The sequence below is a fragment of the Pituophis catenifer genome, unplaced genomic scaffold, assembly GCF_029215685.1.
Source record: "Pituophis catenifer annectens isolate HBS135680 unplaced genomic scaffold, rPitCat1.0.hap2 SCAF_4, whole genome shotgun sequence".
In the NCBI taxonomy this organism is placed as follows: domain Eukaryota; kingdom Metazoa; phylum Chordata; class Lepidosauria; order Squamata; family Colubridae; genus Pituophis; species Pituophis catenifer.
The window spans coordinates 132,120,923-132,147,940 of NW_027256884.1; the positions used below are offsets into that span (position 1 = coordinate 132,120,923).

Sequence of the window (27,018 nt, forward strand, 5' to 3'; positions counted from 1 at the left end):
TAGAGAGGTGACCCCAAGGTTGCCGAGTTTAGAAAAATAACAGTTGATCAGTGAAAATCATCCACTTCATCTAACTAGGAAACTCCTCTCTGTCTTGTATCAAAAAGCTAGAAACATCAAATAAAATACTTGCTGCAGGGTTCAAAGGGAGGGGCCCTGGGTAGAGTTCCAGGCCAGAGTAGGACACTGGTGGGTCCTTCTCTGTGCGTAGTCTCAGGCCCACTGCCCCACCAGGTCTCTCTCTAGCGCAGGGGTGTCAAACTCAAGGCCTGGAGCCCACATCCGGCCTGCAGGGTGCTTAGATTTGGCCCGCGGATCTGACTTACAACAGATAAAAAACTTTAGATCGATATCTTTATTGAATGCTGACTACAAAATATACACCTCAATAATTGCAGAAAGACTAAAAAGATTCTTTAATCAATTTATACATCCAATTCAAAATGGTTTTTTACCTAAGAGACAAATCAAAGACAATATGAGAATAATTTTAAATACACTGGAGTATTATGAAGGACATCCACAGAAACAAATGGCCTTGATTTTCCTAAACGCACAGAAAGCATTTGATTATGTGAACTGGCACTTTATGCTAGCACAATTAAAAGACATGGACTTTGGGGAGAGATTCATTAATAGGATTAAGGCGATATACTATAAACAAAGTGCAAAGGTGATGGTAAATGGAGATATGACTGAGAAGATTAGCATCATAAAGGTATAAGACAAGGATGTCTTCCTTTATGTACACTGAGAGCATATGCACCAAGATAAATTCCTTGTGTGTCCAATCACTCTTGGTCAATAAAAAGAAATTCTAATTCTATTCTATGTCCTTTGTCTCCCCTATTATTTATATTGACACTGGAAGTATTAAATAGAAATGTTAGAAAAGATATAGAGATAAAAGGTATGGAAATAAAAAAGGAAAAGTATAAATTATAGGCGTTTGCAGATGATTTAATCTTCATTTTGGAAGATCCACAAGAAACAGGGCTTAAATTAATAAAAAAATAGAAGAAGAATATGGCGAAGTGGCAGGATTGAAAATAAAGAGAAAACTAAGATTTTAGTGAAAATTTCTACAGATAAACAGAAAAAAGAGTTAATGAAGAGAATAGATTATGAAGAAAGTAAAATACTTAGGGATCCAGTTGACAGCAAGATGTGTAATGATCAAGGAAGATAATTATTATAAACTAATGCAACAAATTAAAGTTGACCTGGAAAAATGGTAAAATTTCAACTATCACTGGTAGGAAGAATAGCTACAATTAAAATGAATATACTGCCGAGATAATTATACTTATTTCAAACAATTCCGATAAAATTGGGAAAAAAATATTTTGAGAAACTTAATAAAATAATACTAAAGTATATCTGGCAAGGGAAAAAAGCAAGAATTAGTTTAAAAATGCTACAGGACAAGAAATAGAGGAGGCTTTGGACTACCAAACTGGGAGTTGTACTACCAGGCCGCAATATTAACATGGATGAAATAATGGGTTGAATTGAGGCATACAAGACTATTGACTTTGGAGGGACATGACTTGCAACTGGGTTGGCATGCTTTCTTGTGGTATGGGAAAAGTAAAATATATGGTTACTTCCAAAGACATTACATTAGGAATGCACTGCTGCTAATATGGGAGAAAATCAGAGAGCAACACTACTTGATACCAGATTGGCTTTCAATGATGGAAGCACTGATTCACCCAAACGTTATTAACATGGGAAATATTGTTAGATATAAAGATATTTTGAATGAAAATGGGGAGCTCAAAACTAAACAAGAACTGAGTGATCAAAGTATTGATATGGCATGGTATTCACAAGTACAGATAAATTCTAGATATGAGAAAGATATTAAATTATATGGTTTCTATAAAGAATTGACAGAATTAGGTAAGATATTAACAGGGACAAAAGAAAGATAGATAAAGAAAACCTACAGCTACTTACTGGGCATCAAATTGGAAGATGAACAAGTGAAGGAGACAATGATAGCATGGGCAAAAAACTTTGGCTACACAATAGAACTAGATAAATGGCAAAAATTATGGGACAGGAACTATAAATTAACAATTTTTTAATAGATGTTTTATAGATGGCACTTTGCACCAGCGAAGTTGGCAAAGATGTTTAAAGATAAATCAGCTAAATGTTGAAAATGCCACCAGATACCTGGGTCTTATTATCATATGTGGTGGACATGCATAGAAGTCAAAAAAATACTGGACAAAAATTCCATGGATGGAAAAGATGATAAAACAGCACACTGACTTATAACCAGAAATGTTTGTTGGGGATTTTACCTGAAATCTATAGTAAGGGGAATGCAAATCTAATTACTAGCTGGATACCTGTGCTTTGCTATGAAACTATGTGATCGAGCTCGATAAATCGACACAGCTTGAAAATTAATGAGTAGTTACAATTGGCCTCTCCTCTCCCTTTCTCTTCCTCACCCTTGCCCCACAGAAGTGTCTCCTATCCCCCTCTCCCCCTCAGGCTTGCCCCACAGAAGCCTCCCCTATCCTACTCCCTTCTCTCCCTCAGCCTTGCCCCACAGAAGCCTCCCCTATCCTATCCCCTTCTCTCCCTCAGCCTTGCCCCACAGAAGCCTTTCCTATCCTATCCAGTGGTGAAATCTGAATCGGTTTACTACTGGTTCGCTGGCTGTGCATGCGCAGTGCACACCACGCACCAAATGTGAGGTGCGCATGCTCAGTGCACGCCAAAAGGAGGCATGTGGTAAGTAGAACAGTGCGCGAGGTGTGGAGATGATCAGCTGTGGTGCGCAATCTTTTTTTTTTACTTTTAAAAGCATTGCTTTTAAAAATAATTTTAAAAAGCCTCTGATGATCGCACTGCTCATCTGGGCATTGGGGGGCAGGGATTTTTGCTACCGGTTCTCCAAACCACCCACCGCCATCGCTACCAGATCGGGCAATCCGGTCCGAATCGGGAGCATTTCACTCCTGATCCTATCCCCTTCTCTCCCTCAGGCTTGTCCCACAGAAGCATCCCCATCCTATCCCCTGGTTGCTGCTGTGAAAGTGAAACTGAAAGTGAAACTCCTCTCCTCTGCTTGTGTTTTGCATTTGGAACAGATTTCTTTTCAGGTGGGGAGGGGGAGTAGAACTCCTTAACATCAGAGGGTGTTAATCATAATATAGGAAATACCAATGCTCTGATGGTCATTTCGAAAAACCCTTTCTTAGTGAGCACCTAGAAGCCAAGAGGAACATGCGTGGCAAATTTCAAGTTTGTAGGCTTTTGGTTCTGGAGATTTAGTGATTACGGCGTGATTGGTTTTTGCTTTTATATATGCAGATTATGACTATTAGGATCATTATGTTTAATACTACTATTATATCTTTATTAGAAGATATGTTAAGAGGGAGAAGTGAATATATTTATGATTTATTATTTTATTTATTTATTTATTAAATTTTTATACCGCCCCCTCTCCCGAAGGACTCAGGGCGGTGAACAGCCAAGATTAAAAAACATATAATATAAACATTAAAATACATTTAAAAGAAAAATTAAATCCAAAATGGCTCCCCAATTTAAAACGCCTTACCCATAACCCTATAATTAAACAAATTTAAAATTTTCACATTTAAAAGGGGGAAGATTTAGGCCAGGCCAGCTTGATGAAATAGAAGAGTCTTAAGCGCGCGGCGGAAGGTGCGCAGATCCGGGATCCTCCGTATCTCCGGTGGGAGCTCGTTCCAGATCGTAGGTGCCCCCACAGAGAAGGCTCTCCCTCTAGAGGCCGACAGCCGACATTGTTTGGCCGACGGCACCTGGAGGAGCCCCTCTCTATGGGAGCGCACCCGGAAGATCACTGGGAGCCAGTGCAGCTCGCGCAGGAGAGGTATTACATGGGAACTCCACGTCGCTCCTATAACCACCCGCGCGGCCGCACTCTGCGCCAGTTGGAGCCTCCGAGTGCACCTCAAGGGGAGCCCCATGTAGAGAGTGTTGCAATAGTCCAGCTGAGAGGTAACGAGGGCATGAGTGACTGTGCGTAGGGAGTCCCGATCTAGAAAGGGACGCAACTTGGGGATCAGGCAAACCTGATGAAAAATCCTCCCGGTCACGGCCGTCAAATGCTCTTCTAAAGACAGCCGTGAATCCAGGAGGATGCCCAAGTTGCGAGCCCTATCCGTGGGGGCCAATGATTCGCCCCCAATAGTCAGCGATGGCACCAGCTGACTATATCCGGACATCGGAAACCACAGCCACTCGGTCTTGGATGGGTTGAGCCTGAGCCTGTTCCTCCCCATCCACATCCGTACGGCCTCCAGGCACTGGGACCGCACTTCAAGGGCATCGTTGGGGTGGTCCGGGGTGGAGATGTACAGCTGGGTGTCGTCAGCGTACTGATGGTACTTCACCCCAAAACCACGGATGATCTCACCCAACGGCTTTACATAAATGTTGAACAAAAGGGGCGAGAGGACCGATCCCTGCGGCACCCCACATATAAGGGGCCTCGGGGTTGACCTCTGCCCCCCTGTCAACACAGACTGCGACCGGTCAAAGAGAAAGGAGAAGAACCACCTTAGTACGGTGCCTCCCACTCCCAACCGGTGCAGCATGATACCATGGTCGATGGTATCAAAAGCCGCTGAGAGATCTAACAGGACCAGGACAGAGGAGCAACCCCTGTCCCGAGCCCTCCAGAGATCATCAATCAACGCGACCAATGCCGTTTCCGTGCTGTACCCAGGTCTGAAACCCGACTGGAACGGATCCAGATACGACGCTTCATCCAGGTACCAGGGAAGCTGTCCCGCAACCACACTCTCAACAACCTTCGCTACAAAACAAAGGTTGGAGACTGGACGATAATTAGCCAATATTGCCAGGTCCAGGGAAGGCTTCTTGAGGAGGGGTCAAACCACCGCCTCCTTAAGGGTGGCGGGGAAGACACCCTCACCCAGTGAAGCATTTATAATCCCCTGGAGCCAGCCTCGTGTCACCTCCCGGGAAGCCAGCACTAACCAGGAGGGACACGGGTCCAACAAACATGTGGTCGCGTTCAATCTACCCAGAATCCTGTCCACGTCATCTGGGGTCACAGGATCAAACTCATCCCAGATAACAGTCTCAAGACCTGCCTCCGTCACCCCCGCTGGATCTACCCAGTCAGAGTCCAGACCTTCCCGAATCTGAGTGATTTTGTCATGCAGATACTGAACAAAATCCTCGGCTCTTCCCTCCAAGGGGTCCTCCCGCGCTTCCTGGTGGAGCAGGGAGTGGGTCACTTCCCCGCTGCCCTGAAAGAGGCGGTGGTGAGGCCTCTCCTCAAGAAGCCGTCCCTGGATCCAGCAATATTGGCCAACTATCGTCCTGTTTCCAACCTTTGCTTCATTGCGAAGGTTGTTGAAAGTGTGGTCGCGCAACAGTTTCCGCAATTCCTGGAGGAAACATCCTATCTAGATCCGTTCCAGTCAGGTTTCAGGTCTGGGCACAGCACGGAAATGGCATTGGTCGCATTGGTGGATGATCTCTGGAGGGCTCGGGACAGGGGTTATTCCTCTGTTCTGGTCCTATTAGATCTCTCAGCGGCTTTTGATACCATCGACCATGGTATCATGCTGCACTGGCTGGAAGAGTTGGGGGTGGGAGGCACTGTGTTGGGGTGGTTCTCCTCCTTTCTCTCTGACCGGTCGCAGTCTGTGTTGACGGGGACAGAGGTCGACCCCGAGGCCCCGCATATGTGGGGTGCCGCAAGGGTCGGTCCTCTCGCCTCTCCTGTTCAACATTTATGTGAAGCTGCTGGGCGAGATCATCCGTGGCTTTGGGGTGAGATACCACCAGTACGCTGATGACACCCAGCTGTACATCTCCACCCCAGGCCACCCCAACGATGCCCTTGAAGTGATGTCCCAGTGCCTGGAGGCTGTGCGGAACTGGATGGGGAGGAACAGGCTCAGGCTCAACCCTTCCAAGACTGAGTGGCTGTGGCTCCCGGCATCCCGATATAGTCACTTGACTCCATCGCTGACTATTGGGGGCGAGTCTTTGGCCCCCACTGAAAGGGCTCGCAATCTGGGAGTCCTCCTGGATAGGCAGCTGTCTTTGGAGGAACATCTAACGGCTGTTACCAGGGGGACCTTTTATCAGGTTCGCCTGATTCGCCAGTTGCGGCCCTTTCTTGATCGGGATTCCTTGTGCACAGTCACTCATGCCCTCGTCACCTCTCGCCTTGACTACTGCAATGCTCTCTACATGGGGCTCCCCTTGAAGAGCACCCGGAGGCTCCAGCTGGTCCAGAATGCAGCAGCGTGGGTAGTGATGGGAGCAACATGGCGCTCCCATGTAACACCGCTCCTGCGCGAGCTGCACTGGCTCCCGGTGGTCTTCCGGGTGCGCTTCAAGGTGTTGGTTATCACCTTTAAAGCGCTCCATGGCATAGGGCCTAGCTATCTCCGAGACCGCCTGCTGCTACCGACGACCTCCCATCGACCCGTGCGCTCCCACAGAGAGGGCCTCCTCAGGGTGCCATCAGCCAAACAATGTAGGCTGGTGGCCCCCAGGGGGAGGGCCTTCTCTGTGGGGGCTCCCACCCTCTGGAATCAGTTGCCCCCGGAGATAAGAAGAATCCATGACCTCAATGCCTTCCGTCGTTCCCTGAAAACCTATCTTTTTCAGCAAGCCGGGTTGGCTTAGAACAAATTTTTAAATTCTTTTAATTAGTTTGTGATTCTTAACTTCGGGCCAAAATTTATATATATTTTAAATGTTTTAATATTTGTATTCTATGTTTTTTTATCTTGGCTGTACACCGCCCTGAGTCCTCAGGGAGAAGGGCGGTATATAAATTGGAAATTAAATTAAATTAAATTAAACAGGGCGGCTGGGCGATTATCTGATGACGCAATAAGAGCAGCAAAATGAGCACATTTTGCTGCTTTTATCGCCACTAGGTAATTCCTAATATGAGATCTTACCAGTGTCCGGTCTGATTCAGAAAGACTAGCCCTCCAACTACTCTCTAGGCATCTTTTCCGGCGCTTCATCTCCCTCAACTCCTCAGTGAACCAAGGAGCCAGGTGAGATCGGCGCCGGGTCAGAGGCCGCAAAGGCACGACTCGATCCAGAGCTCCAGCGGCCGCCCTATCCCAGGCGGCCACTAGGTCTCCAGCCGAGGCGTGAGCCAGAACCTCAGGAATTAGCCCAAGCTCCGTCTGGAACCTATCAGGTTCCATCAGGCGCCTGGGGCGGTACCATCTTATCGGTTCCGCCTCCCTGCGGCGGGGTGCCACGGTTCGAATGTCAAGGTGAAGGAGAGAGTGATCCAACCATGACAAGGGCTCGATGACTATATCCCCTATCTCAAGATCACTCAACCACTGTCCAGAGACAAAAACCAGGTCCAGTGTGTTTCCCCCAGTGTGCGTAGGGTCATGAATTAGCTGGGTCAGGTCCATGGCCGTCATGGAAGCCATGAACTCCCGAGCCACCTCAGACGCCTCACCCACGGATGGCAGGTTGAAATCCCCCATGACCATAAGTCTGGGGGTATCAACCGCCACTGCGGCGATAACGTTGAGTAGCTCGGGCAGGGCTGCTGCCACGTGGCAGGGAGCCAGGTACGTGATCAGCAAGCCCATCTGAACCCCATGGCCCCACTTCACAAGGAGGGACTCACAACCGGCCGTCTGAGGAACAGTGGTCTCCCTCGGCCTAAGGCCTTCTCTAATAATAACCGCTACTCCCCCGCCCCTCCCCTGTGACCTCGGCTGATGAAATGCATGGAAGCCTGGTGGGCACATTTCTACCAGAGGGACTCCTCCCTCCGGGCCCAACCAAGTCTCTGTAATACCTGCCAGGTCCGCCCCCCCCCTCCTGAATAAGATCACAGATGAGGGGGTGATGATGTTCAATATTAGTATTGTAAAATCAGAGAATTAATATTAATGCAATGAAACTTTTATTATTATTGCACAAAGATATTTGTACCCAGACAACACCCTGTTTAATGGAATTATTATACTAAAAAATAAAAATAATAATAATAATAAAAAAGATCTGGCCCGCGTGGCCGCCCTGGAAACAGCAAAGGACTGGCCCTCGGTGCCTATGCCATCAAAAACAGAGCTCGGAAGGGCCATGTGTTGCCCTCCCGAGCTCTGTTTTTGCTTGCAGAGGGTTGTAGGAAGCTGTTAGAGCCGAAAATAGAGCTCATGAGGGCTGTGTGCAGCTCTCCTGAGCTGTTTTTGTTGGCAGAGTGCTCGGGCCACCACAGGTGCCCCCGACACAAGTGATGCTGAGCTGGCTATGCCCACCCTGGCTACACCCACCCTGGCCCCCTGAAGTCAAACACTACCATGATGCAGCCCTCAATGTAATTGAGTTTGACACCCCTGCTCTAGCGACTGGGGGAGCCAAGTCCGCCAGTCCGGGGGGGCAGGGCAGAGAACTTGGAAGAGCATCCCTTGGACTCTGGGAAGGTGCAAAACAGAGGCAGCAAATAAACTTGCCTCAAAATTTCAAGGTAGCCACACAGTGACTTTTCCAGAACTTGTCAATTCTGTGGCTTACACAGTTTAAGAGGAACTTTAGTTGCCGGTGACTTAATGGGCTAAGTATTCCCACAACTAAGCCCGTTTTCTGATTTCATATTTAGACACATATTAATAATACATGGTCACTAGCACACAGAGTTGCAGATTCAAATATAAAATTGTTTCAAAATAATTATGAGGTGTTGTGGCGAAAGGTACAAAAGGATATGGAAACCTGGAAAAAACTGCAGCTGTCTCTACTTGGAAGAATAGCAGCAGTTAAAATGAATGTTCTACCTAGATTTTTATTTCTGTTTCAAATGATTCCGGTGCTTAAAAATGATAAACACCTGATGGAATGGCAAAAAGGAGTGAATAAGTTTGTTTGGAATGAGAAAAAGCCAAGAGTTAAACTGAAAATTATGCAAGATATTCGTGAAAGGGGTGGTCTTAAACTTCCAAACCTGTGATTGTATTATGAAGCAGCAGCGTTTACACAAGCAAATGATTGGTTTGGAAGGACAAAGACTGGAATATTGAATATCGAGAGCTATGACCTTGAATTTGGTTGGCATGCATATTTATTCTATGAAAACAAGGTGGATAAAGTATTTATTTATTTATTTATTTATTTATTTAATTAAATTTTTATACCGCCCTTCTCCAAAATAGGACTCAGGGCGGTGCACAGCCAAGGTAAAAACAAGACATATATACAAACATGGTGAATCTAAAAAAACTATTTAAAATAATTAAATGTTTTGGCCGAATTAAAACCATTTCCAATTTAAAATCAATTTAAAAATTAAAAATTTGGTCAAGCCAGCCCAGCTTGTTGGAATAAATAGGTTTTTAGGGCCCGACGAAAAATCCGGAGGTCTGTTATTATGCGTAATTCTGGGGGGAGGGTGTTCCAGAGGGTAGGCGCCACCACAGAGAAGGCTCTCCCCCTGGGGGTCGCCAGCCGACATTGCCTGGCGGACGGCACCCTGAGGAGGCCCACTCTGTGTGAGCGTACTGGCCGGTGGGAGGCTATTGGTGGCAGAAGGCGGTCTCGTAAGTACCCCGGCCCTAAGCCATGGAGCGCTTTAAAGGTGGTCACCAACACCTTGAAGCGCACCCGGAAGACCACCGGGAGCCAGTGCAGCTCGCGCAGGAGAGGTGTCACGTGGGAGCGCCTCGTCGCCCCCATGATCCCCCGCGCGGCCGCGTTCTGGACCAGCTGGAGCCTCCGGGTGCACCCCAGGGGGAGCCCCATGTAGAGAGCGTTGCAGTAGTCCAGGCGGGAGGTGACGAGGGCCTGAGTGACTGTGCGTAGGGAGTCCCGATCTAGAAAGGGACGCAACTGGCGTATCAGGCGAACCTGATAAAAAGCCCCCCTGGCCACGGCCGTCAAATGATCTTCCAAGGACAGCCGTGCGTCCAGGAGGACGCCCAAGTTGCGAGCCCTCTCCGTGGGGGCGAGTGATTCACCCCCAATAGTCAGCGATGGCGTCAGCTGGCTATATCGGGACGCCGGAAGCCACAGCCACTCGGTCTTGGAGGGGTTGAGTTGGAGCCTGTTTCTCCCCATCCAGGCCCGCACGGCCTCCAGGCACTGGGACAACACTTCAAGGGCATCATTGGGGTGGCCTGGGGTGGAGATATACAGCTGGGTGTCATCAGCGTATTGATGGAACTCCACCCCGAAGCCACGGATGATCTCACCCAGCGGCTTTACATAAATGTTGAACAGAAGGGGCGAGAGTACCGACCCTTGTGGCACCCCACAAACAAGGTGCCTCGGGGTCGACCGCTGCCCCCCTGTCAACACAGATTGCGACCGGTCGGAGAGGTAGGAGGAGAACCACCGCAAAACGGTGCCTCCCACCCCCAACCCCGCCAACCGGTGCAACATGATACCATGGTCGATGGTATCAAAAGCCGCTGAGAGGTCTAACAGGACCAGGATAGAGGAATGACCCCTATCCCGGGCCCTCCAGAGATCATCCACCAATGCGACCAATGCCGTTTCCGTGCTGTGCCCAGGCCGGAAGCCGGACTGGAGCGGGTCTAGATAGACAGCTTCATCCAGGTACCGGGGAAGCTGTTGCGCCACCACACTCTCAACAACCTTCGCAACGAAGCGAAGGTTGGAGACTGGACGATAGTTAGCCAAAACAGCCGGATCCAGAGAGGGCTTCTTGAGGAGGGGCCTCACCACCGCTTCTTTCAAAGCGGCCGGCAGGACCCCCTCACCCAAAGAAGCGTTAACAATCATCTGGAGCCAGCCTCGCGTCACCTCCCGGGAGGCCAGTACCAACCAGGAGGGACACGGGTCCAATAAACATGTGGTCGCGTTCAGCCGTCCCAGGATCCTGTCCATGTCCTCGGGAGTCACAGGATCGAACTCCCCCCAGATAACACTCTCAAGACCTGCCTCAGTCATCCCGTCCGGACATACCCAGTCAGAGGCCAGCCCTTCTCGAATCTGAGCGATTTTGTCATACAGATATTGCACAAAATCCTCAGCTCGACCCTGCAAGGGGTCATCCCGCACTTTAACAGCCATATACTTAGAAGCTCCTTGATGGGAGTTTGGAAGAAGCACCGACTTAAATGGGATTATAAAATACCATTGTGGTTGGATCTTGGCCATATCATACGGAATATAAATATAAAGTCACTCGGGGGGGGTTTATACAAAGAAGTACTTTTTAATGATGGGGGCAGATGGCAATTGAAGTCATTAAACACACTGTTGGAAGAAGGGATTAATCTAACTTGGTTACAGTATAATCAACTTCAACTGAGATGGAGAGAAGATCAAAAAACTGGTTTAATGTTGCATGAAGAAGAATTGGTTAGACAGATAAAAGATAGAGGCCCAATGCATATCAAGAGGGTTTATAATGTTTTGTTAGAAAGAGATTCAGAAAATGAATTGGTTAAAGTTTGTATGATAAAATGGGCGCAAAATTTTGGAGAACCAGTTATGATGGAAATGTGGGGAAAAATATGGATTCAGAATGTTAAATTCACACAGTCGCAGAATTTGAGGGAAAATTTTTATAAAATGTTTTATAGGTGGCATTTAGATCCTAAGAAATTGTCATGCATGTATCCTAATGTTCAACCAAAATGCTGGAGATGTGATTGCTTAGATGCTACATATTATCATATATGGTGGACATGCAAGAAAGTAAAGGCTTTTTGGATAAAAATTTGGTGGGTTATGCAAAATGTTTTGAAGAAAAAAATTCAATTTTCTCCTCAATTGTTTTTATTGGGTATAGTTAAGGGCTTTTCAGTGGGTGAAACAAAATTGATATTGTATATGGTGACAGCAGCTAGGTTATTGATTGATCAATATTGGAAAAGGGATGATATGCCTACAATTCAAGAATGGACTTTGAAGATGGCCAGTTTTGCAGAAATGGCGAAGATATCAGCATATTTAAAAGACCGGACTCAGGAGACTTATGTATGGGAATGGAAGAAATGGATAGATTATGTGCAGAATAAATATCAAACTAGGAAGTACCAGATAGCTTTTAGCTGAATGTTGTGTAGAAATGTATAGTATACAGGGGGCAATATAGCTTATTGTTATGTAGAAATGTATGGTGCACAGGGGGGAGAATAGAGGGGTGGTAAAGCATGTTATAATACAATGTGGACGGATTTCACCTTGGGGAAGTCATGGGAGGAGGGGAGGGTTAGGAGGGGTTAGGGAGGGATGGGGGGGGAAATGGGGAAAAATTGGTATTTGTAAAACTTTTTCAATAAAAAAAAAGAAACATACTTAGATTGGAGAAAGAAAAAAAATGGAATATATTATGTAACAAGATAACAAAATACTATAGTTTGATTTAAATGGATGTAATGGTGCCTGGGTGTTTGATGTCTGAATAACATTAGGACATACTTTCCTTCTTTTCTTTGTTCTTTCTCTATTTCTTTTTTTTTCTTATTTTCTCCTTTGTCTTTTTTCCCCTCTCTACTTTTTCTAATTCTTCTTTTTTAATCTCTTTTGTTATATTTCTATTCTCTTTCCTTTCTTTATTTTTGCTTCTTTTTTTTTTCTTTTAACTATTATTAATATTGTTACTATTCTCTCTCTTTCTTTACTATTATTTTTATTGAAATTGATCGTATAAATATACAAATAATTTGACTAGAAAACAAGAGTACAAATGATTGAAAAACATGATTTCTGGATGTTCTAATGCCTTTTTAAATTTTGAATTTTTAATAAGCTCTATTTACAGACCTAATAACTTAGAAGAAAATGTTTTTCAAGGCGCTGGATATTAAAAAGAACTATTTACAGACTTAACAATTATAGAAAATTGATTTTAAAGTGACTTAAAATGTTGTTACTTATAGAAAATAAGAAATAAGCATGGAATGGGAGAAAGCCTAGGAGAGAATAGGTGTTTTTTTTTTTTTTTTTTTGCTTTAATTTATATGCCGCCCTTCTCCAGAGACTCAGGGCGCTTACAATGTGTTAAGTAATAGCCTTCATACTTTTGTTTATTTATACAAAATCAGCTTATTGCCCCCACAATCTGGGTCCTCATTTTACCTACCTTTGAAAGGATGGAAGGCTGAGTCAACCTTGAGCCTGGTGAGATTTGAACTTGCAGTAATTGCAAGCAGCAGATGCTAATTACAGTGCTTTAGTCCACTGTACTACAGGCTCTTCCTTAAGTTAAGATTTAAGATTTTTGTTGATATACATTCTTATTTTAAATTAGTAAAAGATATGAAGGAGAATGGATCAAAAAATAAATATGGGTAATACATTGTGAATTAATTTAAAGTTAAATAACTGAATAAGAGATGTAGGAATGGAGGAAAACATAAAGCTGGACAAAAACTAAAATAAAATGCTAGGAACCAGCTAAACAAATGAAGTTAGGAGTGGAGGGAAGCATGATTCTGGAGAACAGTGAAAGCAAAGCTGCGATCCAGTCTTACAAATAAGGTAGGAGTGGAGGAAAGCATCATACTGGAGTGGAGGAAAGCATACGCTGGATAACAGTTAAAGCAAAACTGTGAACTAGCCAAAAAATAAAAAGTTAGGAGTGGAAGAAAATATATCTGGAGATCAACTGAAATAAAGTTGTGAACCAGTTAAAAATAGAGGTTGGAGCAGAGGAAAGCATTGCTGGAAAGCAACTATTTGAGTTGTGAACCAGTTTCATAACAGATCTAGGAGGAGTGAAGGAGATAACGTTGGTTGTGCAGTTAAAATTGTATTGCGAACCAGCCTAAATAAGTAAGGTTAAAAGTGGAGAAAAGCATCGATGAACAATATGGTTTCAATTTGGGGGAATCAGAGTTGGATCAAATAATGAAAGGATGAAAAAATGATTAAAAGACTGTATAATTATTTGTTGCAAATTAGATTGGAAGATGAAGAGGTAAAAGACAACGATAACATGGGCGAAAAATTTTGGATACGCAATAAAATTAGAGAAATGGCAACAACTATGGGAAAGGAATTATAAATTGACAATGGCAATTGCATATAAAGAAAATCTATATAAAATGTTTTATAGGTGGCATATGCCATCAGAAAGATTAGCAAAGATGTTTAAGGATAAATCAACCAAATGTTGGAAATGTTTGCATTTGCCGGGATCATACTATCATATGTGGTGGTCATGTTTAAAAGCAAAAAAAATATTGGTCTAGAATACAAAAATGGTTGGAAGAAATATTACATAAATCTATAGAATTAAAACCAGAGGTTTTTTATTGAGTATTCTCCCAGAGAAATATAGTAAAGAAGATGTATATTTAACTATACATATAATAACAGCAGCAAGAATTATATTTGCACAATATTGGAAGACAGAAAAAATTCCATCAGAAGGTGAAGTAATAAAAAAGATTTTAGACTGTGTGGAAATGAATAGATTAACTTTAAGAATAAGAGATAAAGAGGAATCAGTGTATTTCAAGAAATGGGGAAGATTTTATATATGGTTAGAAAAGAAATATGAAGATGAGAGGATAGATAAATGATTTAGATAATAGAAAGTTAAACGAGGGAGAGGATAAAAAAAATAGAAATCCAGATGACACCAGAGTAAATGAAAAAGGGGGATGGGAGGGGGGAAAAGAAAGAAGATAATAGGAATAAATGTACAATTATAATGATAATACTGATAGAATAAATCTGAAAAGAAATTGAAAGAAAGTATATACTGTTAGAATACAGGAATTGCTCGGATACCAAACAAGGAGAATATTCCACAGCAAAGAAGATAGAAAGGAGAGAGGAATAGAGGGTAGGAAGAGGAGAGGGAGGGAGAGGATAGAAAGAAAGGGAAAAGGAGAGGAAGGAAGGGTAGGGGACAGGAGTAGGAGAGAAGGTGAGAAGGGGGAAAAGAAGAGAGGAGTGGGGGAAAGGAAGGGGAAGTAGATGAGGTAGGAGAGGAGGAAGGAGAAAGTAGGAGAAGAGAGGAGGGAGGGAAGGGAAAGAGGAGAAGAAGAAGGGTTGTTGCGAAATGAGGGAAGAAAGGGTAGAAGAGCAACTCCGAATGTAATTAAAATGTCTTATTTTAATGCTTTCTTTAAGGAAAACATGTATATGTAGGATTAATCATGTATAAGAAAATGTACGTTTTATGTTATATGTATAAGAAATAAAGCTGAAAATTTTTTCAAAAAAATAATTGTTAGTGTGGACAACAAAGATGTATAAAACTATGGATATAATATGGAAAAATTTGTAAATAAGCTAATGTAAGTAGAAATTTAGTTGAAGTTTTCTTTTCTTTTTCCTTTTTTTTGGTTGCATTACTGTAATTACTGTTAGCATAGTACAGTTATAGTTATTAGCTTGTATGTTGAGATTTACCATTGATTTCTCTCTGGTTCTGCTTTATTTGCATTGTTATCTTGACATGGCACTGTCTTTTCAATAAAATAAAATTAAAAAAAAAATCCCAGCCTTCACAGAACTGGGGCACACACTCGCTTGGAGCGAAACCGACCTCTGAGCCTTCGACTCTACATCTGGGAAGACAGCCATTGAGAGCTCTCACAAAGCCGGAGAAGTCACGAGTGAAGGGAAGAAAGAGGAAGCAAGACATAACATCTGATGAGAAAGGAATTGTTGTCTTGGAAATAAAACTTCTACTTTTTAAGAGATAACCTGAACTGTAAAAAAAAAAATTAATTAGAACAAAAAGGAACGGCAAGAGTGAAAGGGGAGGAAGTGGATACTTGGCAACCTCCCCTTTTTCGGATCAGCAGCGACATAAGAGCTGGCCACATATAAAAATTAATTTTTTCAAAGAATATGAACTGATTTAGATTAATAAATAGAAAGCAGATTGGGAAGAGTGAATTAAGATTGAAATATGAATGATTTGGGGCAGGGGTGAAATCTAAAATTTTTGCTACCGGTTCTGTGGGCGTGGCTTAATTAGTGGGCGTGACTTGGTGGTAAGGTGACTGGGAGGGCGTGGCTTGTTATTCAGTTGCTTGCTGATGCAATGGATTGCAGGGATTACAGCAAGGCATTGCGACCAGCAGCTAAAATAAGCAAGCTGAGGGGGGGGAGGGAGAGGGATTTTTGTTACCGATTAGCAGGCAACAGCTGAGGTTGTCAGAGGAAAAAAGTTTTTTTCTTTTACATGGCTCTGGCGATCCAAGCTGAGTTGCCTGATTAGCAGGCAACTCAGCTGGGATCGTCAGAGCTTGGCTTGTCAGAACCATTTAAAGGAAAAAAAAGGCTCTGATGATTGCACGGCTCAGCTGGGCATGGGGGGCGGGGGCAGGGATTTTTGCTACCGGTTCTCCAAACTGCCCGCCACCATCACTACCTACTCGCCCGAGCCGGTCCAAACTGGGAGTATTTCACTCCTGATTTGGGGACTTTAAGCTAGAAACCGGAAAGATCTAAGTCTGAACAATAGACTTTAGATCAGTGAAAATAAGTTGTGAAGGTATACACTGCCATCCAGTGGTGAAAAAAAATCCTTTTTTTTTTTTTTTTTGGAAGCGTGGAATGAACAAAGAATGACCTTGAATAACATTTGAGATAAGCTGTCTTATGAATAAAAGAGAAGGGGAAGAAGACTACTTTGTTGGAATTGTTTTTCTGCTGATATATTATTTTTGCTGACTATCTGGAGTATACATTTTTGGATCTTTTCTCTTCCTTTCCTCTATTTTTTTGTTTGTTTGTTTAAAACCTGAAATGTGGAAAAGCTTAAATTTGGATATTGTATTTTTCTTTCCTTTTTTTTCCTTTTTTGGATTTTGCATTTCTTGATATTTAATATTTTGCATTTGGGATAATTACTCTTTTTTCTTCTACTTATTGTTTTTTAGTTCATTTCGATAATCAGATTTTTATTTTTTATTCGCCTACATTTTTTTATTCTTTTTTATAGTTGGGTTTTTTATATTTTTTGGCTGACTTTTTAATATTTAATATTAATAATATTTAATTTAATTTATATCCCGCCCTTCTCCTAGTGGACTCAGGGCGGTGCACAGCCAGAACTAAAACACATACCAATACAAAATTTAAAATTATTAAAAGAATTATATAACTGTGGCCCAAAATTTAAAACATTGAAACTAAAACCCATTTGACAATTTAAAAAGCTAAAAAAGGCTAAAAAGGGGGGGGGGGGTTCACGCGAGCCCTGCTTGATGGAAAAGAAAAGTTTTTAGGGCACGGCGAAAAACCCAGAGATCCGATATCCTTCGTATCTCCGGGAGCAAATCATTCCAGAGGGCAGGAACTGCCGCTGAAATTGCCTGGCTGACGGCACCCTGAGGAGTCCCTCTCTATGGGAGCATACTGGTCGGTGGGAGGCTATCGGCAGCAGAAGGCGGTCCCGCAAATACCCAGGTCCCATGCCATGGACTTTTTTTGGACTTCTTGCTTTTTTTTCTGGATTATTAAAAAATTTTTGGCAGTTGGTGGTGTGTTTTTTTTCTTTTTCTTTTTTCTTCCACTGCCTGGATATTCTTTTTCTTTTCTTTTTTCTTCTTTTTTCTTATTTCAGTTTCCCTTTAGGGGGAACATTAGTGTGTGGTTTGGTTAATATTATTTTTTAAATGTATGGATTAGGGTATCAAGAACCTGAAGATCTGTGGTGATCAGGACGATAAACATGAATTATAAATATTGATTTACAAAATTTGGATTATAAAATTGGGCGATTTGAAAGTAAAGATTAAAATGAAGAAGCAACCACAACATTTATCATCACCATCAATAACAGCAGCACCAAGTTCCGCAGCACAAAAAGCAGCAGAAACAACAAGACAACAAGACAAAACCAACATGGAATTAAAAAGCATGATACAGGCAAGGCATGATGATCTCAAGGAAATGAAAGAAATGATGGGAAGAAATGAACAAAGTTTGATAGTAGTGGAAGAGAAAGCAGAAGCAACAGAGAAAAAGGTGAAGGAGATGGACTATAGACTCACAACTACAGATAAAAGCCAGGAAAAGACAATTATACAATTGGAAATGGACAAGGCAGACTTCTACTTAAGATTCCAAAACATAGAGGAAGAAAAAGGAGAGAATTTACCAGAAAAAATTGCTGAAATATTAGTGGAAGTTATGAAAGAAAGTCCAGAAAAGATAATTAACGAGATAGACGAAATTTGCAGAGTATATACAAGATATGCGATGAGGAACAATCTACCTAGAGAAATACATGTTAGATTTACCAAAAAAACGCTGAGAACAGAAATCTTGCAACTTATGAGGAACACAACGATACAATATAAAGGCAGAGATAGAGTGGCATTGAAACAAGTTCCAAGAAGAGTGAGAGATCTAAGAAAAGAATACCAATTTTTGACAAAACATTTGATTAAAAAAGGAGTGAGTTTTAGATGGTTGATACCAGAAGGAATCTTGGTGAACTTACAAGAACAAAGGCACAAATTGGATACAGTAGAAAAGGCAGAGCTATTTTATCGGCAATATATAGAACAACAAGAAGAAATGAAAGTGAGAGAAGAAGAAGGGGTAAGCTGCCAGGAAGAGAAAAGAGAATAACTAACGCAGACAACCAAGGAACAAGAGGAAAGAGCATTGAGAGAGGGGGCAAGAGCGAAAGAATGGAATGGAATGGAATGGAATGGAATGGAATAGAATAGAATAGAATAGAATAGAATAGAATAGAATAGAATAGAATAGAATAGAATAGAATAGAATTGGAAGGGACCTTGGAGGTCATCTAGTCCAACCTCCTGCCCAGGAAGGAAACCCTACACCACTTCAGACAAATGGTTATCCAACATCTTAAAAATTTCCAGTGTTGGGGCATTCACAACTTCTGCAGGCAAGTTGTTCCACTTATTAATTGTTCTGTCAGGAAATTTCTCCTTAGTTCTAAATTGCTTCTCTCCTTGATTAGTTTCCACCCATTGCTTCTTATTCTACCCTCAGGTGCTTTGAAGAATAGTTTGACTCCCTCTTCTTTGTGGCAACCCCTGAGATATTGGAACACTGCTATCATGCGTAAAAGAGGACCATGGTTTTGTGGTTCTGCTTCTCACCTGAGCTACCTAGAAGGGGAGACTGGGAAGATGTAGAAGACCTAGAAGCCAGGCCCCACTGGATATGACCCCTGGCCCATTCTGGCCAACAGCCTATTCTCCAGTGATCCTCTGACTGCCCAAGGAAGCTCACTCTCTCCTGGCAGGGGCCTCTCAGAGGTGTTCTCATGGACATCCAGGCAGACATTTCTGATCCCTATCATTTCCATGAATCGATCTAACAGTTTTTAGAAGCCCATCAAGCTGCTTTGAGCACTACATCTTGTACTAAAGAATTCCAAAGTTAAATTAAGCATTGTGCAAAACCATATTTCCTTTTCTCTGCCCTGATTCTGTCAGATTCTAATTTCATTGGCTTAAGGCAGAGCAGGGAAAGAACCTGGCATTTGACTATTCTGCTCTGAACAAAACATGGCATGGCAGTGTAGCCCCCCCAACACAATGGATACCCAGGGCAAAGAGTGGGGTCTGGCCATCAGCTCACCCAAGTGCCGGCCAGCCAGCTGGCCGAGAGGGAGTTTTTTGGTAGGATGGCATCATGGAAGGAAAAGATGCCACTTAGGCAGCTCTTGGTGGCTGCCTTCCCCAGAGCCTCCTTGGCTGGTGCTCCAGCCTCCCCTCCCACCCCTGATGGTGACTTGTCTTTGCTGGGGCAAGCAAGATGGGCCTAAAGGCTGGCAATGCAAGGCTTCCTTTCTTATTAAAGCACCTCTGGGGATATGTTAATGGGGGAAGCCAGAGGGCTACTTTGTAGGCATGCTGATTTGATATGGAGTTGAACATTTGTTGCTGAATGTGATAAGAGTAGCATAAGGCTGAAGTAAAACCCATCTGAAAATGTTGGTGTAATAATTAATGTTCTTAGCGAATGGTGAAACTCTGAGCCAAGAACAGGACAAAGATATGCAAAGACCTCTTGATTTTTTAATGGATGTATGGATAAATGGGATAAATCCTATATGTGGATGCACGCCAGAGACTCAGGTCTTTGCCCTGTTTGGGGCCCAGAGCCTGTAAGGGCCTCGAATGGGCAGCTTGGCTCCTTCTCAACTGGGACCTTGGTGTTGCCTGGTTGGGAAAAGGGCCTACGGGGAGGACTCCCCTGCCCTCCTCTCTGAAGGGAGAGATTCTTTCTCAGCACTCCCCACCCCACCCCAGCCCTGCCTTGCCAAGTACCTGAGTCGGCCTGGATCCGGAAGGCGCCATTCTCGTTGCCACTCACGATGCTGTAGGTGATCTGGCCGGATGATCCTGTGGTGTGCCTAGCTGGGGTGCTCAGCACCAGTGTGCCTGGAAAGACAGTCAGCATCAGTCAGGAATGGGGAGGGATGGGGGTGCAAAAACCCCAACGGGCATGGAGAGTTGTGACCTAGCATGGGGAGTTGTGACCTGCCTGTCAAGTTTCCCTCCCTCCTGCTCATGGCAACTTGAAAGCTTTTCAAGTTGATACTGCTCTTCATGGGGCAGAGTGCAGTGCATAAGCCAGAAAAAAGGAACATATGGGTCATAAAGCTTGCTGAAAGGATGGGACTATCACCTGTATTGGCTCACCTCACCCAGGAAACAGAAGCCCTCTATCCGTTTCTTGGTTCAGGCAAGGTGAAATGAACGTGCAGCAAGACATGGTTTCAGTATTAGAGGGTTGCTCCAGAGTGTCCCCCCATTCTGGAGTTGGCAATGGGGAAGGAGGCAGAGACCCAGACGATGGTCTCCAAACTGACCCTCTCCCCTCTTGAAGTGATGGGGGCAGGTGCTAGGTTATGAGTGGGGGGGGCAGCCCGGTTCCAGTCCCTCCCCCAGTACAGGAGCTTTAGACCAGACCCTTCCCCTCAGCCCAAGAGCAGGGGGGCATAGAGGGGAAAGGGGCTGGACTGCCAGGGGCAGACCGAAATTCTACATCCCTCAGCCTAGGAAATTTAAGGAGGGAGCTGCGGATGCTGCTGCCTTAGGGACAGAGGGGAGAGGCATCCAATCAATCAATCAATCAATCAATCAATCAATCAGTAGTTAACACCTGTGGATCTAAAGGTCCCACTCACCATCTGAACCTGTCTAAGAAGCAACCACCAAAAGTAAATCAGGAAAATTGAATTGTGGCCACTCCCAAAAGGGAACCCATTTCTGGGATGGTGCCACACAACCTGTGCAGAAAGGCTGTGTGACGGATTGGCTGCTTCCCGACAGAGCTGCGGAAAAGGTAAGTGACTGAGTTGTGGCAGGGGGTGGGAGGAATGTGTAGGACCCAGTGGGATGATAAGGGTCCAATGGGGGGATGGGAATGAAGACAGGCAGGGGGGAGCACTGCAGCATTCCTGCGGTTGGTCATAAGAGTGGACAGATTGCCAAGCAACTGAATCAGACACTGTAGCAGCCGTAACTTTGGGCAGGGGTGATAAGTCTCTTCATTCAGCACTGTCATAATTTCAAACTCTCTCTGAACAAACGGTTGGAAGTCAAGAATCACCTTTTGGGATTTTAACTTGGGGTTTCTTCCCCATTTCTTTCTTTTCCACATTGTACCTATCTTACATGAATGTAAGATATTACATGAATATCTTACATGAATAGGTACTCTTGGGGTGAGGAGGACCAGCCCCCCCCCGTTTGCTCTTCCCTCCACATCAGGGCAGAGGCCTCAAGATATCTGGGAAGTGGCAGCCATTCTGCCAGGTAGCTTGGTGCTGGGCTTCTGTCTCAGTCTGCCACTTGGGACATGCCCCCCCCTAAGCCCCCCACTCGCAGACAAGGCTTGTGCCCTGGTAGTACCTGGGGCAGTGTTCTCAGGAAGGACCACGTCACTGGTGCTGCGTGGAAAGTGGACTCCCTGGTGGCTCTCATCCTGCAGATGAATGACCACCACGCCAATGGAGGAGAGGGGGGGCTGCCCCAGGTCGCTGGCCAGCACGAACAGGGTCCGCTGGCGCTGGCTGAGGCTTCCCAGGGGCTGCAGCAGCTGGATGGCCCCAGTGTATGTGTTGATGGCGAAGGCTGGGGCAGGTACAGCAAAACGATACAGGATGGAGGCGTTGGCCCCGGCATCATGGTCCTCCGCACGCAAAGTGGCCACCACTCTCTTGGGCGGGGTGTGGCGGGGCAGGGTGATGGCGAGTGGGCTGAGGGGGAAGGATGGGACATGGTCGTTCACATCCTGGACAGTAACAGTGATGACTGCAGAGGCGCTCCTGGGGACTGAAGGGGAAGAATCGACAGCCAAGCCCTGGAAGTGGTAGATGGCCTCGCGTTCCCGGTCAAGCGGCTGGGTGCTGTACAGGCGGCCTGTTTGCGGCTCCACCTGGAAGGCTCCCAGTGACTCGTTTGCCAGGAAATACGAAATCCGTCCGTTGTTGCCTTCGTCCGGATCTCGTGCCTTGAGTTGCAACACGGGGGCTCCCACAGGCAGGTCCTCGGGCACCTCTGCGGTGTAGGCCTCTTGCAAAAAGTGGGGAGTGTTGTCATTCAGATCCAGCACCTGCACTTGAATTGCTGTGCTGGCACACCGGGCAGGAAAGCCATTGTCGCACGCTTGGGTGGTTAGCATGTAGGTGGGTTTGCGTTCCCGGTCCAGCCCTTGCACAGTGGACAGCTGGCCAGTTAAAGAGTCCAGAGCAAAGTCCCCTTCGGGGTCCCCAGCTGCAGAGAGAAGGATGGGGGCAATTAAGAGTTCCTAGGCCAAGACTAAGGCTAAGGCTAAGGGTCATTTCCCCAAGAGCCTGTAGTACAGTGGACTAAAGCACTGTTATTAACATCTGCTGCTTGCAATTACTGCAAGTTCAAATCTCATCAGGCTCAAAGTTGACTCAGCCTTCCATTCTTTCAAAGGTAGGTGAAATGAGGACCCAGTTTGTGGGGGCAATAAGCTGACTTTGTATAAATATACAAAAGTATGAAGGCTATTGCTTAACACATTGTAAGCCGCCCTGAGTCTCCGGAGAAGGGAGGCATATAAATTAAAGCAAAAAAAAAAAAAAAAAAACATGATTCAATTACAAGGCAAGCATAAAGGTCCAGTTTCCAAAAATCTATTATTTACTTATTTTAGGGTATCTATAAATAGCACCACCTAGTTACTATAAGTTTCTTGGTTGAGAACGATACCCAAATAAAATCATCAACAAAACTAAGAACAGTGAGAATTCTGTACCTTCCAGCCCAAAGGCCCCCGGGTTTCTTGTGGGATGCTGCCTGCCATGGAGCTCCCATCCCTCATTTACCTGCCAGTGAGTAAGAGATGCGCCCATTGTCCCCCGCATCGTGGTCTGTGGCTCGCAGGGTGAGCAGCTTCTGGTGACTTTGGTTCTCTGGCACAGCCAGAGAGTAAGCATCATTCTGGAAGACGGGGGCATGGTCATTCTCATCCACCACAAGGATACGCACGGTGGCCTTGGCCTGGCGGGGGGGCAGGCCCCCATCCTGGGCATACACTGCAAGAAGAAACAGAAGGGCCAGCATGGCACATATTGGCCCCAACTTTCTCTGCCCCAGAAGTCTGTGCTGGGTAACTCTGATGCTGCACCAAAAGCTGCTTACTATCTCCAATAGAATAATTACTCCAAAAGTAATATCTCCCATAGAAGAGAATATGTGAAGCTCAGGGTTAAACTGTGGAGTCCTTGGTGCTCTCTTTGCAGATGTTTTGTTAACCAGACTAGGTAACATCATTAGTTAGGTTTCCAGAAATTCCCCAGTCAGAAGACATAGTGAAAGCTCCTTAATCTCGCAACACATGGACAGGCTCAACCAGTTTCAGCTGGGAAACTGTAATCAGCCTAAACCCAGCCAAATCCAAAAATGCTAGGGAATTTCTGGAAGGCTGGCATTAAGACAAATCAGCTATCTATAGACAAATAAGCCACATTCACACACTACTATGAAGGAAACAAACAGACCAGAACTCATCACTGCAGCAACCGACATTCAGTTACACAAGGACTAACACCAAACAAGCAAGCAAACAAACAGAAAACAATGTCCCATCAAGGAACTACCAAGCAGAAAACTGCACCCCTGCAACACTGGCAGGGCAAGCTGCAGTGTACACGTGGAAAGCCAACTCCCCACCCCACTCCCTTGTACTGAAGATGTGATCTAGTCAGCTAATGATACTGTATGTTTGCAAGCATATCAGCAAGCTCAGAGAGCACCAAAGACTCCAAAATAACGCAGAAAAGGTCATTTTAGACATTACTTCAATGTCCTGCTGTTAGAGCCCTGTGCACTACAACTGGCAGCTGCCTTAGGTGCCAGGGGGGAGGATGATGGTTTATGTTCACTCAGGGACTGCATCAGATCCCTTTGTGGATGCTGCTGCCGCACTGTGGGCATCTGCTTATATGCAAGGGAAAGACGCACACGGCGAAAAGCAAGTCCTGCACTGGGGAAAATCAGCACTGAAAATGCTGATTTGAGCAACTGCTGAGCAACTGCTGCTTTTCCCTCTAGCACTGGAGAATTTGACTGGCAAAAGTGAGATTTTGTGCATAAGGACCATCCAGAGCCAGGTGTGACCCTGTGCAGTCACCTATTAACAGAGTTTAGTTTGCTCTGATTTTCAGTCAAGACTTCTGTTGCCAAGAGGGTGCAGCCTGCTAATGAAGGACCCTGGGAAGAGGATATCTACTCCTCCCCCCAACCCGCTACAGGCCTTCCTTCCAGGGGTCCATTACCTGTCAGGAGGTGTTCAGCTCGCTCCTCATGATCCAAAGGGCCTAAAGTGCTGATCAGGCCCGTGTGGGGGTCAATCATGAAGTCATCCCCAGCGATCCCACCGTAAGTCACCTGGCCATTGGTCCCTGTGCAGGAAAGGGGAAAGGGTCTTCTTTTTCCAGGCTTTTGGGAACCCTCTTAATCACAGCGATCCACCACTACATGGGTCAGCTGACTGCAAGGCAAGGAGGACCACCAACCCTTTTTAGCGGTGGGAAGGGGCTTTGTCAAGATTCATGGCTTGGCCTTTTGTGTTTCCCATTTAAGATGAGACCATTCAAGACCATATGGCCAAGAGAAGACTTCTGTCTCTCTGGAGGACCAGTCGCTGCAGCTGGATTTAGGCCTGGCAGGGAGTCCGGTGGGGAGGGAGAAGGAAAGCCTTATCAGTCACTGGAGGGTAGATCTCCTCACTGGATCGCTCAGTCTCCCCATGGGGAAAACAGGGCACCCTGTTACAGATACTGATGGGCTCAAGACCAAACTGACACTTTGCTTTGGATGTTGTGGCTGTCCAACCGAAGGAGGTTCCCTGGGCAGCAGATGTCCCTGTAGCCTCCCCCAGGGGCGTATCAGGGGCTCAGGGCCAAGGAAGGGCCCAGCTGGGCAAGGAAGGTGGCTCTGCTGCCTGGCCATGGTCTCTGAGCCTTTCCCGTCTCCCGGGGCAGATGAGACTCCTACCAAGGTCCTGGTCGGTGGCGTGGAGTTGCAGCACTGGAACGCCAGCAGGAAGGTTTTCGGCCACCTGGCCTTCATAGACGCTCTTCTCAAAGGTCGGTGTTTCATCATTCACATCCAGCACCTGCACTAACAAGAGCTGTGTGGTGGTGTGCCGTGGGGATCCGTGGTCTGTGGCCACCACGGTCAAGTTATGCTGAGATACTTCTTCCCGGTCCAGACCCCGCACAATGGATAATGCCCCTAAGAAAAGAGCAAGAGGGAACAAAGCAAGGCAGCTGTTCTGCACATCTGGGCATAGGTTGTGCCCCAGGAGGCAGGCAGGTGGAGGGAGACTGACAACAGAAAAGGCCTCGGCTGGCATATCCCTTGGCAGCCCTTACCAGCACCTGGCAATGAGCTCAGACTGTAAGCACTGAACTGGCCAGCGTGATGGGGAAGGACAGTTCACCTGGTGAGGGCATAATTATGTTCTGGATGCACTTAGGTAATCTTGGAGAAGTTGAGATGGTTTCCCAACAGCTCTCATGGCTGGTAGGCTGTTCTCAAAGGTGAGAACTCCACATTGGCATGGACCATTTGCCTAAAGGCTGCTCCTTGTGACCGGCCCTGGGGAATACATGCTCCACCTTTTCTGCCCGCTTCTGCTGCTTACCTGTGCTGGGATTGAGGTGGAATTGACCATCAGGGTTCCCTGCTTGCAACAAGTAACTGACTCGCCCATTCTCGCCCATATCCCGGTCTCTGGCCACCACCTGCAGCACCAGAAAGCCTGTTGGTTGATCCTCGGGAACATTGACTCTTGGTGGAGAAAGGAACTCGGGTGCATTGTCGTTCTCGTCCATGATGAAGATGTGAGCGGTCACGGCGGCCGAGTGGCGCTGGCTGACATTGTGGACTTGGTCTGTGGCCATGACAGCCAGCAGGAAGGCGGACTGGCTCTCTCGGTCCAGAGGAGCCTGCAGGCTCAGTTCCCCCGTGACGGCATCCAGCTGGAAGATGGGGTGCAGGATGTCCTGCTGCAGGAGGCTATAGCGCAGCTGGCTGTTGGGACCGGGACCGTCGCCATCCAGAGCCTGGAAAGTGAAGAGAGCAAGGTCCGGCGTAGCGCTCTCCGACACCACCACTGTGATGGGGTCCTGGGGCCAGGTGGGGCTGTGGTCATTGCTGTCCTGCACGTGAATCTCAACCAGGAGCAGGTGCTGGCTGGGATAACCGTGCCATGAGTCTTCCACGCTCACATGCAAGGTATGCCGCCTCTCTGCTTCATAGTCCAGCTCTTGCACCAAGTAGATCTCGCCCGTGCTGGTGTCCACGACAAAGAAACCATCTCCATTGTTGCCCCCAACCAGCATGTAAGTTACTTGCCCATGGGGTGGTAGTTCCAGGGGAGCCACCGAGCCAATGCTGGAGCCAGGTGGCAGGTCCTCCATGGCATAGAAAGTCAGTACGGTTGTTTCAGGGCGGGGGAGAACATGGCTGGAAGAGACCACCTATGGAGGGAGGGAGGGGGAGGAAGAGCATTAGGGGAAGAGAAGGAGAAGCTTCCAAGCGAGGAGCTGAGGGCTAGCAG

The 27,018-nt window shown here is 45.8% G+C and overlaps 1 protein-coding gene across 1 annotated transcript in view; it reads right to left on the reverse strand.

Moving 5' to 3' along the window:
- The window catches only part of DCHS1 (dachsous cadherin-related 1), a 46,645-nt gene that overhangs the window by 7,005 nt on the left and 12,622 nt on the right, over nucleotides 1–27,018 (reverse strand). Inside the window, exons 9-14 of the mRNA XM_070943702.1 lie at nucleotides 26,101–26,938; nucleotides 25,449–25,688; nucleotides 24,728–24,853; nucleotides 23,276–23,485; nucleotides 21,831–22,694; nucleotides 20,241–20,354 (exon numbers count right to left, since the gene is read on the reverse strand). Of these exons, the coding sequence (XP_070799803.1) occupies nucleotides 20,241–20,354; nucleotides 21,831–22,694; nucleotides 23,276–23,485; nucleotides 24,728–24,853; nucleotides 25,449–25,688; nucleotides 26,101–26,938 (2,392 nt within the window). The remainder of the gene's footprint in view (nucleotides 1–20,240; nucleotides 20,355–21,830; nucleotides 22,695–23,275; nucleotides 23,486–24,727; nucleotides 24,854–25,448; nucleotides 25,689–26,100; nucleotides 26,939–27,018) is intronic.